We start from the raw sequence: 17118 nt of genomic DNA on the forward strand, positions 1-17118 counted from the left end.
TCATTTGTTAATCTGTCAAGAGGTTTTGGGCTGTCAACCAACTGATTTGATGTTTTCTCTCTTTCAAGCTGAAAAATAAACAATGAAATATTTGTTTCTAAGAACTGTTATATGGTGGAAATCCACATTACATTGTAGAAATAGTAACTACCTTTGCATATACAGCTCTAGCATGCTTTAAAATTGACATAATATCACCCATCACAGTAATTCCGATATCATTAAGGATCTCCTGAATAACAAGAATCAAAGATAAAGCCACTGGAAAATTGAAGAAATTTTGAGCAAAGGCCTGTAAACTTGGAAGTGAATAACCTCTTATACTCTTAGTGTACAAACACTTTTACACACTACTATGAAAGATATTGGAGCACATATTTGATCCTGCTTCAACCTAATAAAATAATTTGGGGCTTCACCTTGGTTAAATCAGCAAGCAAATCATCTTTAAGTCGATGGTTACAAAACAACGTTGCATACCTAGAATACATTTACTTGATCAGCAAACTAGTCAAAGCGATTGATAAAACTGTATATATACAAGATCAAACAATGCAATATACAACGAGATCAAACTGATAAATAATAAGTATATATAATAGGTTTAGAATATCTATAATAAGCTTGCAACAAACTATCTTAAGTGTAACACTGAATAAAGTCGAAATGAGCGAAGTTTTACAGGTGTTTGATTTAGGTTTCATTATTTCTTTGTGTGACTTACTCGCTTGCTGGTCCCCTTGGTATCCCAGCCTCGTGAAAGAATGTCGTCCATTTCTTCAAATCTTGAGAGTTTGTGAATAATAAAGTGGAGTTAAACATCTTTACAATAATAAAGTCATCGTAAAATATTCATTTCTACAAACCTTTTTCAGCCATAACCTTTTATTTCACAAAATACTTTTAGAAGTATAAATGCCAATTTTCATGGTTTGACGTTTATCTCGCGTGACTAAAACAAGGACTGGAACTAGTTTAAGGAGTTCTAATTGTTTATTTGGAATTCGATTGACTGACATTGTGTTGACTCAAGTGGTGTTGACGAGTGGTTAACGCACGCATGCGTATTGCCGTTCTATTAAAACACACCTTGGACTACCCTGATACAAGACATTTTGCACTGGATGGAAATCAGACTCGAAAACACAACCATCAATTCTTGCCAATATAATCTTGTGCGCGATGGTTAATCAAGGCGGTGTTGTTACACTATGCAACTTTCCTTGCAACTTGCAACGCAGTTCTACTCCTGAGACATCTAAAGTTGACAAATACGAACATGTCTTACGATCTGCTAACGTTTTCTTAGCATACCAATAAACATCATTATAAATGCATTGTAAGTTGGAAGAAAAATGGTGTAGTGTAACAGCGCCTTTAGGAAATACAACATTAATCTGCATTGTTCAAGGAGCAAAGGCTGGATTGGAGAAGAACCAAGGCCTTTTACAACGGATGACTATTTACACGAACCGCGTGATTCTATTTACAATATCTAATTTAATCATAAACCAAAAACCCAGTCTATCAATTTACGCAGTTTGGTTCCAGACTCCCCAAGCTTCCTCGGGTTCATTTTTATATCTCAGCAACAGCTCACGTGTCGGAGGAAGGGCAGAGAAGACTTGAAATCCTTTCGGATGATCTGACGATGGTTTGTGATACAAAATGACGTCATTTCTAACATCCTTGAACATAAACAAGAGAACGTTCAAACTCAAAGACAACTCAACAAAGAATTTCATCTGGCAAAATATATCACAATAGACCTTTCTTATAATGACGTCAAACGCGGAAAGTCTGATGTTACACGAAATTTAATTGGCTCCACAAAACTATTGAGCCAATCAAACTTCGTGAAACATCAGACTTTCCGCGTTTGACGTCATTATGAAAAAGGTCTATTCATACCTGGTTTTGTAGGAGTAAAACTTGATTCATAAGCTTCAATTTCTGATTGAATGAATTCAAGTTCTGTAGTAAAAAACAAAATCTGATTCGTTTCCTATACACTCTGTTATACCCATGGAGTTCAATTTCATGAGATTTAAGTATTCACCATTCGAGTAAATGTTTACCTCTGGTTTTGTGAAAATGTAACTTGATAAATGATGCACAGCGATTAAATAAAAGATTGAAGACCAATTTTGGCTAAAAAGCGGGGGGAAACTCTTTATTACTGCGCAGTAACATTGAAATCATAGTCTGATAAATTACTACAGCCAAATGTTGCTGTTTTCTTACCGTAAAGCGCCTGAGCCAGTGCCCGTAGTTGCAGTGTTAAGATTTCAAAACTGGATTCAGACGGGAATAGAAAATACTCAACAGGAATTGTTAGCTGCAAATATATAAATATATAATGCCATTGCTACGTAAGATCAATGCTATCCTGAAGTTGTTATAAATTGATCTTTATGAAGGTATCTTTCGTAAATTTTGGACAACTATTGGGTAAGAATAGGCCATTACTAGGAAGTTGCTGCATGGTACCTAGACTGGATCATCATGTTTCTGATATCGTAACTTACGTCGTCAAAAGTTAAGCCAAACGACCTGAACACGCCTGTATGATCATTCCAAACAGCTTTTCTAAACATGTTGTTGTATCGTTGTTGTAAGGGCAAAATTAGAAAAGAGGAGAAGAGTTTGTCTCCAAACGACACAGCTTCATACTGGGTAACGAACGAGATGAATCTGAAAGAAACATTTCAATTTTCAACTAACTTTATTAAGCTTGAACGTTTAAGGAAATTGAATTGTGGACATGAGGTGTTATTAGTAGTCTCTCATGCATTCATCTGCAGTGTTAACATTGCCTATACTTACAGATCGTAGAACGAAGTAATTCCTGGTATAGCTGAGTTGAAATCGAGAGGGGCCAACTGTGAGGAATGAGTGTAAATATGGAGCAATGATTTGAGGTAATTATGAATCAGGTTGTCCAGAAATAAATCACTACCTGAAGAACGAGAGAAAATCAAAATGGAATCCCACAGAAAGAATCTTTACACAAAAGATACGAGTTTTCACCTGTAAGAAAAGTGCACATGAGCCGCACTACTTTTGCCGTGGTCGTTACTTTATGTAAGACTACCGGTCGCCATTCTTCAAGCAGAAGAACCCATTGCAATGTTCGTTTCACGATAGAACCTGATGCGCTTGTGAGGCGATCCTGTTGTGGTTTGGACAGCAATTCGCTGCAAATAAAAGGTTTGTTTATGAGCTTGCTTCCGACATGATGGACATTAATAATAGGACTGAGCCAACAAACTTACGATTTAACAGCGGTATTATGAAGATCGACTAAAGGAAGAAACATCCAATCAGCGGGCAGCATTGTACCATCAACAAGCGGCAGTAGAAATGACGTAATGTTCTGAGGCTGATGAAGGCTGTGAGCTCTTGATAGATGAAAGGAGAAATCAGCTGATTTGGTTGTTGTTCTCGCGAAAACAGGTCGGGAGTTGAAGGAATGAACTAGTTCAGTTCATTGATGTCAATTCAGTTCATATCTCTGCAAAATTACCTGGATTTTGCTAACGCGTGTCTCATTTGTGCAAAAGAAGATATGAACGTTGAACGAATGGACAGCAAATCTTTGTACGCTTCTGAAAGAAGCTCTCCGCGCGAGAATGACTTCTGCTTGTTTGAAGGAACATCTTTCATCGCGGCAGATGACTCGATTCCCATTTCGGATAAGTTTGATGCTATTGTTGTTGCGCATTCATCTTTGCTCTCGCTGAAAGAAAGAAATCACATCAACCGTCGCGAGAACCGTCGTTCTGATCCTCCAAAACCTGGAGATTCCAGGACGCGTCAGAGAAACTTACTGAAAGAGAGCAGCGTTGAATAGGACAAGAGACATAAGATCGTGAGCATAAAATTCATCCCCAGGAAACAGCCGCGAAAAGAGAAGCAAACTTGTCGTGTGATACAATGCTGTTAGCTCACCATCCATGATGTCACTTTGAAGAAGCTAAAGTAGAATAAAGATTGACATATTCGCAGGCGCTTGAAACATAACGATAGTTGGAAGGACAGAAATATACTCTTGCACAGAAAGGCCTGACAGACAGGCAGAGAACCTTGAAATACTTACGATATTGTAAAACAGTTTGATAAGAAAATACTGGAAATGCTGTTCGACCTTAATAAAATAACACCCAGTCTCCCCATTCTACAAAATACAGAAAAGGTGATGATTGAAAATGCTTACTATTTCTGGACGCATTATACAAGGCAGAATATTTGAATTCACTACCTTTCTACACTTACATTTTGTCCAGGAGTCGAGTTTAATTTTAAATATTCGACGATAGTATCACACGTTACGAACGGTAAAAACTAGAATTGAAAAATGACGAATTTTTTACAAAATAACCAATCAAGGAGCATTGAGAAAAATTGAATAGCAGGAGCATGCCCAGAGCCCGCGATCCACCGACTCCTTTGCGACTGACCTTATTCGCAAGACCTTTATGACATGACGTAATGACCATGGCTAGCCTGGCGAAGGAGAGCAAAAAAGGAAATGGCGTTCCTCTGTGAAGACAACGTGGAATATCTGGTTGGTTTGAGCAACTACTCTGTCCTGCACAGCGACCGTAATCAGGAAGATTGGGAATACGTGACGGATCAGCGGCTGATGTTTCCCTCGTGAAATACGAAGTGTAATCTCTGAAAGAAGTGATACATAATCTTAAGATCCTGCAAAGGAAATTTCCTTATTTTCCTATTACTCTGTGTTGCAATAGAAGATAGAAAATTAAAACACTCTGAAGCAAAAATATAACCGAATATTGCCGCGGTCAAAAAACAATCAAATGAAAAACATCTTGACAGAACTTCTCAACTTTATTCCACTCATCTTTGCTCAGTAAAATCCTTTCGCGTCTCACCTCATTCTAACCAGCAAAATCGACAACGTTTTAGACTCTAGAATGGGGACACAAATTTCGTTCATTAGAAAGCTTTCGATCTCTTCCAAACATTCCACTGGCGAAAAAACGGCTGAAATGAAAAATAAGAAGAATCCTATTGAAAAAAAACCTCAAAATGAAAAAACGCAGAAAGCAAAAGCAGCTTTATGTACCTGGGTCGAAAGTTTTTCATAAAACGATGCTAAAAGATTGAAAATTCGCGACATCAAAAGGAATGATTCTTCCTATAAAGCAAAATACATCGTGTTGAGGTCGCATGGTTAACCATGGGGCTATAGGAGAGCGCTGAGGCGGGGAATATTGCTTGCCTTTTGCTCTTGCAGGAAGTGCTGTGGTTGTTAATTCTAATATTTGATCATTTAAGCAATGATCAAAAGATACCTTAGCAATCCTCTCCTCAATAGACACGAACTGGTCTTTGAAAAGTCGAACGCAGTGTCCAATCAGAGGTAGCAATCCAGTCACATGACTCCAATCAATAGGGGACGGGGGGAGATGACTTGCGTCCATGCAACCGGGATGGTTATCTTTTGCACTGAACCGAGTCGTCAACTGCGCCCGCAGTTCGGCCTTGTTTCCAGCGACATGCGTCACGGCTTCAACAAGATCCACCAGAGCACAAGCACAGGAGGTGCTCGCTTGAGGTTGATCGTAGACTGGTAACGAGGCCAATCCTTGGACTTGAGTTAGAATATGCGGGTAAACGTTGCTAGATACGAGAAAAAACTGACTGAAAACTAAACATTGATAGATATTTTAGAAGAAGCACTTATTCCAGGCTGGAAAAACGCAAGAAAAACGTTGAAAAAACCCGTATTAAAGTTACCTCAAATTCTCACAGGACAAACCATATGATATACAAATACTCCAAATAGTTAAACTCTCTGCAGCTAGTTGAAGCGCTTCCGTTGTGTCTAACATCATTTGTTCAGCTGGTACTGTTATAAATCGTAAAATTTTGGTTATCAAACCGTACTTGGTAATCTAAAAAGAGCGATATTTAGCGTTACATTTGGGTCAGTGAGAACATGAACATTATATCCACCCTTTATGCCCATAGATAGATCATAGCTTAAGGCCATGTTTCCCGGTGCAATTTTTCTTGCAACTTGCAATGCAATGCTACTTTTAAGAGATATAAATTAGTGAAGAGTCTTCAAAATGTAAGTGTAAGAAACGCCATGGAGTGTAATAAAGACAAAAGTTTGGTGGTTCCCAAATTTACATCTCTCAAAAGAAGAGTTGCATTGCAAGTTGCAGGAAAAATTGTACCGTGTAACAGGGCCTTTATGCCTCAGCTGTTCAGGTTATAATGAGATAGGAAACATGTCATTACACTTACCAGTGTATCTGCAAGATGTTTTCCAGCACAACATAAAACTCTGAATACTTTCAAAGCTTCAGCCAAAGGATGGCCATAGAGATCAGTCGTAGCAACTGATCTCTCTCTAGCCTTCCACGAGCTTGGCACAAACTGGACTAGTATTGTCTCTAGTAGTCGAGGGCATTTTGCGACGCAGTGAGCAGCTTCGGTCGAGTGTCGAGAAATCCTGGTGAGGATCTCGAGGATATCTAGAACAACTGGGGACGCAGGATGACACACCTCCAGGATATAACGCAGCCTTGGAAGAAATCGCATCTGCAACAAACCCTGGAAAATATGCAAAATGAAATCAAATTCAGGAAAAATTGGAAAAGAAAACATTAATGTAGTTAAAAAAACAACAGATTGGTTTCAGAGACATTAGATAGTCTTAGATTAGCTATATAGGATTAGCGGCAAGGTCTTAAATTCTACCAAACTACATTCATGTTGTCAAATGCAGATCACAGACACTTCTCGCAGTTTGTTAGTTGAATGTTTGACGGGGGTAAAATATCTCTTCGTACTTTTATCAAGTCGTGTTTGACAACATCAACATCCGGAAGATTGTTCGAGCCTCCTTCAGAATCCTTCATCTCCTGTGGACACAAACATGGCAACTCTTTCCCCCGGTACCAACCAAAGCACAATAGATCTGCCACGGTCTAAATAATGCAGAAAAACTAACTAAGATTCCCTTTTTATTATTTATTATGAAACACAACGAAACGATGTGGCATTTGCCATTCTCGCGGTGCCAAATTTCCATGAACATTTTTTGTATATTCCTTGTTACCTCATCTTGTTTGCTAACAAGCATTGCGTTAAAGCAACTGACGGAAGCAGCAATCTGAGAGTCCGTGCTATCATCCAAGGACCAACGAAGAAGAAACGGCAGACCAGCTTGAAGCAACAACGGTAGCAAATCCTGATCTAAATGACCACGATACGTTCCACAACGATCCTTTAACATGAAGAAGAAGAAGAAGAATTGAGGTTACCATTTATGCATGATAAAATTGTTAGCAGGTTTTGTAGTAGTATTGGTGTGTAGTATTAGTAGTGATGGATTTTCCGTCATGATTAATAGAACTATCATAACGCAACCAGGTGTGTCTGCTTGAGAAGTTCACTCGTTGAAGAGTTCATGGATTTATTGCAAGATGAATTTGCCAGATAAACAAGTTATAATGATGGAACAATGTTTGATGATGTTGAAAAACTTTATACTAGCTACAACCATCACCACTTATATTTTCTTTTCTATGGCAGGCAGATTATCCATCTCATGTAAACGCAGTTTAATCAACTCAATTTTTTCGGCGAACCTTCTTGATGATTCTCGCTAGAGTATTGATGGCCAACACACGTTGTTGCAAAAAGTTACTTCTTGAGAGTAAAAACAATTCCTCCAACGTATACCCAGCTCTTTCTGGTTCATCGCCATGGTGATGCAATCCCACATATTCTGGAATATCTTCAGCACCAATCAAAACGTTTCCGTTAAAGTCAAATCTGGCTTGTTCACTTGTCTGCAAATAAATGAAAAGATAAAAGATTCAAGAATTAAGTGGAATATATAAGAACTGATTATCTAACCTAATACACTCTAGATTATGGGAAAGATTGCACTGGACAGATGTGAAACTTTGTGGTCCTGAACCTACCCCAGACTTCTTTACATTTGGCAGATCTTTCATCCATTCCAACTTTTCTGGTTCAACTTGATCCATATGCAGCCACTTCTCAGAAATGTTGGTTCCCAGAATATCATTTGCCATACCAACCAGACCTTCGACATCTTTCTCAACCTTAGACTTCTCCTGGCTTTCACCTGCTGTTCCATCATCAACAAGATTCATAGTATCTATACCCTCATCATCTTCCCCGAGAAGGGAGTTATCTTTCGTGGTGCTTGTAGATTGTTGTTGTTTCCGCCTCTCTTGGAGAAATTTGAGAATAGATGGATCTAGAATATAATGATTGATTAGCCTCATTTAAAAAATAAAACTCAACACAACTTGGCGAGTACAAGGGTATATAAAAAACAACTACAAATTCATCACTCCTTGAATGTCTTACCAAGCATTTGTTGAAGTTTAGCTTGTTCTTCCAAAATCTCTTTTTCGGACATAGATGAGAGTTTCTCAACATTCTCTGCATGTATTTTGTGTATTTCAGCCATAGCTGCAGCTGACTGGTTTGCATCGCCATCATTAAGTCCTTCACCAGTGATGAGCGTTGGACAAAAGGAGAGTGAATCTGTGACAAAATTGTTTGTTTTCAAGATTAATTTAAAAGGAATAGTTGAGGAGAAAACACATGGGACAAAAACTGTTTGTATGAATTACCATCATCTATCATATCTTCATCAATATCACCATCTTCGCCCCTGATAATAGGTCGCATTCTTGGTAATATACCAAAGTCTTTTTCTTCAGATTTTGCAAACTGTTTTGCAAACAAACTCTTCCTGGAACCACTCTATAGAAATTTAATTACCAATTGTGCATGATGGTATTTAATATCTTACAAGAAAAAAATTATGAAATTGTAAAAAGTTATTCCTAAACAATTCCCACCTGTTCCTCCATGGTAGACAATTCTACTGTATCTCTGTGTAGAACTGTTGGGAACCCTTTGGGAGTGATACTTGGCATCACAATAGGACAGGATTCAGTTTCTCTTTCCTATAGAAAAGAAACAGACAATTGAATCTTAAAAAACCACTTTCTTAAACTGGATTCTATAAACGTATAACATCAAACTACTCATTGCAAAATTAGCATCTCTTATTGATTACCACAGAATATTTCCTCTTACCATGACTTTAGAAAGCAAAACTGTAACATGCTTGTCATGACCTAAAAGTCAGAAATATAAAAATAAACAGTGTATTTGTAATATTCAATTGTACATTCTATAGTCTATGTACATTTTAATATACTTACTTTCTAAGAGATCTGCCCCATCAAGATTAGTATCCCTAGATCTGTCATTTTGCTGTTGGGTTATATAACAAGTATATAGAACATTTTATTACTAAGGATTTCATTTACAAATCAGATCACAATGAGCATAACTAACTTTGGATTGCAGCGTGGCATGTCTATCTTTAAACTTGGATTTCTTCCTGGGAATGTTTGGAAACACTTCAACATTTTCTGTGCCTACACAGTTAAGAATGTTTGCAAAGTTAGAGAAAGCTGAAGAGAAACTCAAAGCAGCTCTTGATGGAGTCAAGAAGGCTTCCTAGGAGAGAATAAGGACTGATGGGTTAATGTTTTACGGGTTGGGATGATTGATTTTCTGGGGATGACAAAGGTAAAAGTTTGCTGTTTCTTAATAATGAGCAACTGGATAATAATCTTAAATCTAATTGAAAGTCCATTTCTTATACCTCAGTAAGCTCATACATGGGAAGCAGTTTGAGAATTAACAAAATCATGCAGCTATGGAACTGCCCACTTTGACTTGAATAGCTAGATCATTCACTTTTACAAGATCCAAGGATAAATGTCACCAAGATCTGAAACAACCAAAAATGTACCTTGCAGCTGTACAACATCGCGTTCATGTGGTCTTTTTTCACATGTACTGTCGTCTTCCTCTCTCAGCTCTGATAATTCTGCTGATCTGCTACCAGTCGAGTGTCCAACACCAGCAGCTGGATTCCTTCCTCGAGACAAAAACTCCTTTTGTATTTTCAACAAATCCTCTTCGTTTTCACCTCTACCTGGACGAGAATACATCATATATATATGAAGCAGGAAACTCAAACGTTTTTTTCATCCCATTCTGAAGATAATCATCCAAAAACAACAATTTAATAGAATTCTTCTGTATTATTTGTCACCCAAAATAAATTCGATTTGGATTAGCGTTGGATACTTCATGTTGTACTTTCGATAAGGTTTAAAATTTTCATTTTTTTTCGTTTGAAAAACTTGGTGTAGTTTTGAAATGGCGTTTCTTTAGAATGGAGGATAAAAAAGAAGAAAATGTGGAAGAATTACTTGAAAAACTTGAACGAACGACTTCGGAGCTTAATCAAATCAAAGAATTTCTAAGTGAAAAGGTGCGACGGACAATTCCTGTTGGAATACATTTTGCAATTTGTTATATGTACACATAGCATATTACATGAAATAAGACATTAGAGAGGAGTTAGAATAGAAAGTTAGGATTTTAGAGCAATTCTTCTAGTTTATTTGCTTGCTATTAAATGAACATTTCCCTGTCCTTTCAATATAGGGAATACCATGGGAAGAACTGGAAAATGGTGCAACAAGTAATGTGAAAAACATTACAGGATTCAGAGGTGCAAAATCAAAACTAACCAACCCAGATATAATGAGATACAGCAGGCAGCTTATATTGCCAGAGATTGGTGTAAGAGGACAATTAAAACTAAATAACTCCTCAGTGTTGATTGTTGGAGCTGGAGGATTAGGGTGTCCTGTGGCCATATACCTAACAGCGGCTGGTGTCGGATGCATTGGATTGGTTGACTACGACGATGTTGAACTAAACAACCTGCATCGACAGGTTTTACATTCTGAACTGAAAGTTAACTGGAGTAAGGTTGATTCAGCAAAAGCGACATTGTCTAAATTGAATTCTTCAGTGCAAATAATTACATATAAATTGCATCTCAACAGTGCTAATGCCCTGGACATAATCTCAAACTATGACATCATAGTTGATGCAACAGATAATGTTCCAACCAGGTATTTGTTAAACGATGCATGTATACTAACGAGAAGACCGTTAGTCTCAGGAAGTGCACTTCGCTTTGATGGACAATTGACTACATTTGGTTATGAGAATGGACCCTGTTATAGATGTCTCTACCCCATCCCTCCACCTCCTGAGACAGTAGGGAATTGTTCAGACTCTGGTGTACTAGGAGTTGGTAAGTCAGCCTTGTTTCTGAATTCAAAGAGAGTCCCTTGTTTGATATCCTTATCCTTATATAGTCTAATATCAATCAATCATACTATTAACATAGTCATGTCGATTGTAAATTGGCACTTTAGTTCCAGGTATAATTGGCAACTTACAAGCTCTAGAAGTTATAAAGATTGCAGTTGGCCTTCCTGGTATCCTTGCAATATGTCCCAACTTTTTATTCTTCATCTTGAGATCATCTTTGAATTAGGCAGCAAAAACACTCCTTAACAACATTTGTAGTGTCCTTTAATAAGAAAATGTTGTTATTTGATGCACTGGACGGTAGATTTACAACCATTAGACTCCGCAGCAGGCAAAACAACTGTGCTGTTTGTGGAGATGAGCCAACAATAACCATGTTGCAAGATTATGAACAGTTTTGTGGCACAGCAGCTTCTGATAAAGTAATGATGGATTTAATTTTGGTTGATTGGTTTTTATAGACAACCTCTAAAAATTGCCAGTCAAAGATTCTTATTTAAGACCAACATTATTCAGCACACTGCTTTTCAAATCATTCTAGACTAGAAATATTGATATCCTGCAAAGTATCAGTAGGATCTCAGCCCAGGTAATGTACTCAAAATATATAAAAATGCATGTCAATCAGTCAAAATAACTTGTGTCAAAAACATATTTTCCTTTTCTGGTAAACATATTCACATTAAGGAATACAAGAAATTGGTAGATGAAAATATATCACACATATTGGTTGATGTCCGTCCAAGGGTTGAGTTGGAGATATGTTGTTTGCAAACTTCTGACAACTTTCTAAGTATCCTTATATTTGTCCAATAAATAATATTCATACTTCACCAATTACTTAGTGTCACATTTCAGTTTCTTCTTAACAAATATCCAAACAGACATTCCAATCAGAGATATAGAGAACAACAAGAACCTGGTGAAAATTAAAGAAGAAATAAGCACAACGTTGGCTAGAATTAATAGTGAACATGAAACATCTCTACCAGGTTATCTTCTGGTTATATTGCATGGTTATATCAAAACATTAATTATGTTATTGCTAACTTGTTCTAACAATTTTCTTTTCATTAGTTATTGCTGTTTGTCATCAGGGCAATGACTCACAGCGAGCAGTTGTAATTTTGAAAAAAATTCTCCAGGACTTTGATGTTTCAATAAAGGATATGGCTGGTGGATTAGAGCAATGGACCAAACATATTGATCCCAGTTTTCCATGCTATTAATCAATGAACTATTACTTCCATAAAATTCTATTAATTGTGGAAGTATCATGTAGGAAAATATGATTACACAATAGACTGTTCACAATTATGCTGAGCAAAATCTTTCATATGAAAAGAATGCAGTTTTAATGCAATAATGAATTTGAGCAGTTTCATAGCATATTATAATATAACCTATACTGCTACTGGTAGTACGTACTACCCCTACTGTACCCATTCATACCTTTCCAATAAATCCCTATTTCACAACCATCTATCCACAACTTTTCCTGGAATAAATTCTAGAAAATTAGCAATTAGAACAATTGATTAGAACAATTGATTAGAAACATCTTGCTACATAGCGACGAGGTGACGTCATAAATAAGCATAAAGAAAAAACAAAAATAAATAGTTGAAAAAGTTCAAAATATCAAAAGATATTTACGACACGAAAATAGGCTGGCATTTAAATTCTTTGTTTTCCTAGTGAGCGTGCAAGCCCTCACGAATATATGAATAAATTTCGCAATATATTGTCAACAAAAGAACATTGCGTTGGCGTGATTGTCTTACCTGAAATATTGGTAAAAGAAGTCCGAAATTCGGCTTTTTAATTCCATCATGACCAAGGCTTTTGGTATCGAATGGGCACCTTTAAAGACTCCCGTTCAAAGACGCCGTCAGACGTTTATAGTGTGGCTGGTTGCGACGTTATTTATGTTTGGTCATGTTCTTTGTATTTTATTATGTCTGCTGATGTTGTACTTTAATCTTTTCACTCGTATTTTTGTTCTACTTTACCTCGGCTGGGCTTTCATCGTCGACAAAGAGACGCCACAGAAAGGCGGGAGATTTTTCCCGTTTACACGAACTTTGAACATATGGAAACATTACGTGGAGTTCTTTCCTTTGAATCTAGTAAAAACTCACGAATTGGATCCATCCAAGAACTATTTATTTGGCTGTCATCCGCACGGTGTGATGGGTTTTGGAGCGTCGGGAAACTTCGCTACTGAAGCGACGGGATTTTCCAAGCTTTTCCCAGGAGTTATTGCTCATCTTATCACGCTTAACATTCAATTTAAGATCCCATTATTCCGAGAATTGCTGATGTTTATGGGCATTTGCCCAGCGTCTAAAGAAAGCATAAATCATATTTTGACCAAAATGGGTCCAGGGCATTCATGTGTTGTAGTGGTTGGAGGGGCAGCCGAGGCACTGGAAGCTCGGCCAGGAAATTTTAAATTGGTACTAAAAAATAGGAAAGGTTTTGTTAAACTTGCTTTAAAATCAGGGTGAGTGTTGCGTTAAGAGCCTTCAAGCAAAGAAGTACAGGTGTCATTTAGGTTCATATTAATTATTAATAGATTCATTAGGCTATCTCCCTAACCTGTGACCTAATATACCTGCCAAGTGTCAACTTTGTTTTCACTCGTTTTCAGAGCCTCACTTGTTCCAGTATTTTCATTTGGTGAAAACAACCTCTTCAAGCAATATCCAAATCCTGAAGGCTCCCCCTTAGGAAGATCCAAAACAAAGTCAAGGAGATTGCTACATTTTCTCCACCACTTTTCTATGGTCGGGGCATATTTCAATATACCTTTGGTTTTGTTCCTTTCCGAAAACCTGTGCATACCATTGGTGAGTAAAATAATCCTGTCAAATGAGGGAAAGGGTAGTTAACATATACATGCCAACTAAGCTCAAGACAAATGTAGCCATCACAACAATTTAACACAAATCCTTTCATGTTTAGTTGGAAAACCAATCCACATTGATGCAAATAAAGAGCCTGGTATTGAGGATGTAGATAACCTCCACAAGCTCTATCTTGAAGGGCTGACAGATATCTTTGAAGCAAATAAAACAAAATTTGGAATTGCTGAAGATGAGCACTTAGAATTCATATAATGGATGCTTGAATATGCTGAATGCAAATTAGATATCAGTAATATATAAATTATGTAGTCATATAGGTAGTGATATATAGCTTTGATCAAATTTGTACAATCCAAACTTTTAGATTAAATTGACTAATTTTTTGCTAATATATAAAATTATTTCATTTTAAACTATTGCTTTAGTGTTTTCTCTGCAAACCTAACCCATCAGACCACAACTAATTTAAAAAATAGCAAACACAATCAAACACAATGAACTAGGAATATTTATGAAATTGTGTAAAATTTACATTCTGTGCAGGGTAATAATTATGATACAATAAAAAATGGCCTTTATTCTGTAATATTATGCATCTTAAAATATGTTCTGTCTTAATAATCCTTTCAAATGCAATATAACCTAGACAGGATTGCTTTTTTCTTGTAAATCCTTGCTTTGATATATATTTGATAATACAAGATTTATTGCCCAAGATAGATTTAGGATCAAGACAACTATTAAAATTGGGTGGGGGTTGAGCATACCCTACTAATTAGGATGGTAGAAGACAGGAAAAATAGCAACATCTTGAAATCTTGAAAATGTACAAGTCTTAACGATTGATCGTTACTAGAAACGCATAATGTATCCACTGCACCATTCCTTTTTACAAAAGGAAAGATTTTTGCAATATGCTTTGAACTGCAAATGCCTTCACTGAACATCATACCATCTCCTTGCCCTTAATTCAGTGAAGACGCATACCCATAACCATACATTAAGCGTTTCTAGTGCTAAAATATGAGAATTTGAGATTTCTTAGATAAGTATTTGCGCTGCTGGATTTTGAGGTAAAACTATGATAAAACTGATCATTAGCAATGAGGTTTATAAGAGGTGATTTATGAGCAAGAAACCCCCTGCTTCGGCCTTGTTGAGGCCAAAAGTTCGATTGCTCAATTTTGAAATGGGGTCTCCTTGAGTTATACATAGCTCATGGCCGTTTGGAGTTTTCCCTTTGGAGACTGGGCTCCAGTCATAGAGTTTTGGTAATGATTGTTTGCTCGAGGAGTTTCAAGTCGTAAGCGATGTGCCTCCATACGTTCATCATCACTCTCGTGTGTAAGATATCGTTCACCGACGATCCCTTCAAGACTTCGTAAATCGAGCCATGTTTGGTACTCCTGGTGGGGAGTGAAGTCGGAGAATTAGTTGGATTTCCAGATCATGAACCCCGGGGTAGAGAGGGGTAGGGCGGGGTAGGGAGGGAGGGGAGGGACGCCCTGTTACTCTTTCAAAGAGAGTGCGCTAACCGCATACCAAGAGCCATAACTAATGTAAAAATATTGCCATACCTGCAACCAATGATGACCAAGTGATTTGTCACACGACAGTCGGTACCGCTTGTCAACTTGAAGAAGTCTATTGATGAGATCGATGCCTTCTTTGGAAACTTCTTGCCACGGATCTGACGGATACATGAACGCAGCATTCTTAATTTGATCGGCGATTTCTTCTTCCTCGTTGAATGGAAATGTTCCACTAAGACTAAGGAACAGAAAAGAATTGTATGAGCGGCATCATTTCGTGTTTAAATCCCTAAGGATTCTACCACATTTACTGCAGAATGCTTCAATTTCATTTTCTTCTTTTGATTGATGTGAACGAGTAATTTAGTTACTAATGTTTAAATAAAAGCTTTTATACATCAGAGCATTCGTAACTAATTACTCGTTCACATCTATCAAAAGCTCCGCGTTAATGAAAGGTTGTCTTACCTAACATAAATAATGACTCCAACGGACCACATATCAATGGATCTATTATATCCTCTGTTACGTAACACTTCAGGCGCGAGATAAGCGGGTGTTCCGACGACCGAGCGACGAAATGATTTCTCGCCAATGATACGGGCGAAGCCGAAGTCGCACAGTTTAATCTGAAATGTGGAATGTTTGTTAGAAGAGTATTTCAACAGCAATAGATAGATAGTGAAATATATACACACATTCACACACAGAAACAAAATAACAACACACAACCATTCACAAACAAGAATATAAAGAGAAACACATGCAAGGACAATTTCCTTTAACATACACGCAACACGCGCAACACACGCACGCAACACGCGCAACACAAGAAACCACATCACACAATTACGTTCATCTTGGTCAAAGACACTCACCTGCGGAAACCCGCAATCAGAACAATTCTGTGATAAGAGAACATTCTCTGGTTTCAAATCGCAATGGACGATGTTTCTCGAATGCAAATGCTTTAAAGCTATTAAAATCTGCAAAAAAATAAGTCTTAGTTAGTTCGCCAGGTTGTGTCAGAGCTGAATACATCAGGAAGCCCTAATGGCGGGTCCTCGATAACCACGATTTCAGACAAACCTGGAATATTAAGAATTTTGTACATCTTTCTGTCAATCTTCCCTTTGTGCTGGATAAAATCAACTCCAACATATCACCTTTTAATTTCTCCATCACCACAAAGATCTACACGTCAAAGATACACTCGATCAGTGAAAAAGTTCAAAAGAATAATAATCAGATACGAGTCTTACCTTTTCAGGTGTTTCGAAAAAGTGATACAAGTTAACCACTCCTTGATGATGTAATTCCTGTCGTGAAGAAAACAAATTGCAATTGTTTAACTTCTGAAAGGGGCTGCTCAACCCGCAAGCGCCTGCCTCGCAAGATGGGCATTACCTGCAGAATGGACACCTCGTTCTTTAGTTGGGTTGCCTGTTTTCGTCGGGAATCTTAACTTGTCGACAATT

The 17118-nt window shown here is 37.4% G+C and overlaps 3 protein-coding genes, 1 long non-coding RNA gene and 1 pseudogene across 4 annotated transcripts; 2 read left to right on the forward strand and 3 right to left on the reverse strand.

Moving 5' to 3' along the window:
* Positions 1-925: 925 nt before the first annotated feature.
* On the reverse strand, positions 926-10055 carry LOC114543694 (RNA polymerase II-associated protein 1-like). Its single transcript, XM_028562574.1, is given in 30 exon segments — positions 926-1688; positions 1912-1974; positions 2079-2151; positions 2245-2255; positions 2258-2338; positions 2529-2694; positions 2827-2959; positions 3031-3197; positions 3276-3401; positions 3527-3739; positions 3831-3976; positions 4100-4177; positions 4276-4344; positions 4461-4677; positions 4899-5010; positions 5068-5164; positions 5322-5649; positions 5767-5924; positions 6283-6591; positions 6831-6968; positions 7100-7267; positions 7632-7835; positions 7971-8272; positions 8386-8565; positions 8655-8787; positions 8886-8993; positions 9127-9167; positions 9255-9306; positions 9391-9473; positions 9854-10055. Coding segments are annotated over 30 exon segments (4314 nt in total). The 3' UTR covers positions 926-1532.
* Positions 10056-10248: 193 nt separating this feature from the next.
* Positions 10249-12818, forward strand: LOC114543696 (adenylyltransferase and sulfurtransferase MOCS3-like). The gene is made up of 8 exons (XM_028562576.1): positions 10249-10381; positions 10558-11218; positions 11343-11405; positions 11497-11660; positions 11780-11827; positions 11926-12031; positions 12123-12230; positions 12316-12818. The coding sequence occupies exons 1-8, from the start codon at positions 10283-10285 to the stop codon at positions 12465-12467; spliced, it is 1401 nt and encodes a 466-aa protein (XP_028418377.1). The 5' UTR covers positions 10249-10282; the 3' UTR covers positions 12468-12818.
* Positions 12015-13146, reverse strand: LOC114543699. The gene is made up of 3 exons (XR_003690161.1): positions 13023-13146; positions 12691-12748; positions 12015-12157 (listed from the first exon to the last, which is right to left on the reverse strand). It is a non-coding gene; the product is annotated as an uncharacterized LOC114543699 (long non-coding RNA).
* LOC114543697 lies at positions 12988-14697 on the forward strand (annotated as a pseudogene).
* Positions 14615-17114, reverse strand: LOC114543695 (serine/threonine-protein kinase D1-like; the record flags this gene model as incomplete). Its single annotated transcript, XM_028562575.1, is given in 8 exon segments — positions 14615-15514; positions 15686-15878; positions 16109-16269; positions 16519-16626; positions 16730-16834; positions 16903-16959; positions 17048-17089; positions 17091-17114. Coding segments are annotated over 8 exon segments (891 nt in total), but the record flags the coding sequence as incomplete, so codon positions are not given.
* Positions 17115-17118: the final 4 nt, after the last annotated feature.

Source organism: Dendronephthya gigantea, unplaced genomic scaffold (assembly GCF_004324835.1).
Source record: "Dendronephthya gigantea isolate DGI-Jeju-01 unplaced genomic scaffold, DenGig_1.0 000527F, whole genome shotgun sequence".
Classification (NCBI taxonomy): Eukaryota; Metazoa; Cnidaria; class Anthozoa; order Malacalcyonacea; family Nephtheidae; genus Dendronephthya; species Dendronephthya gigantea.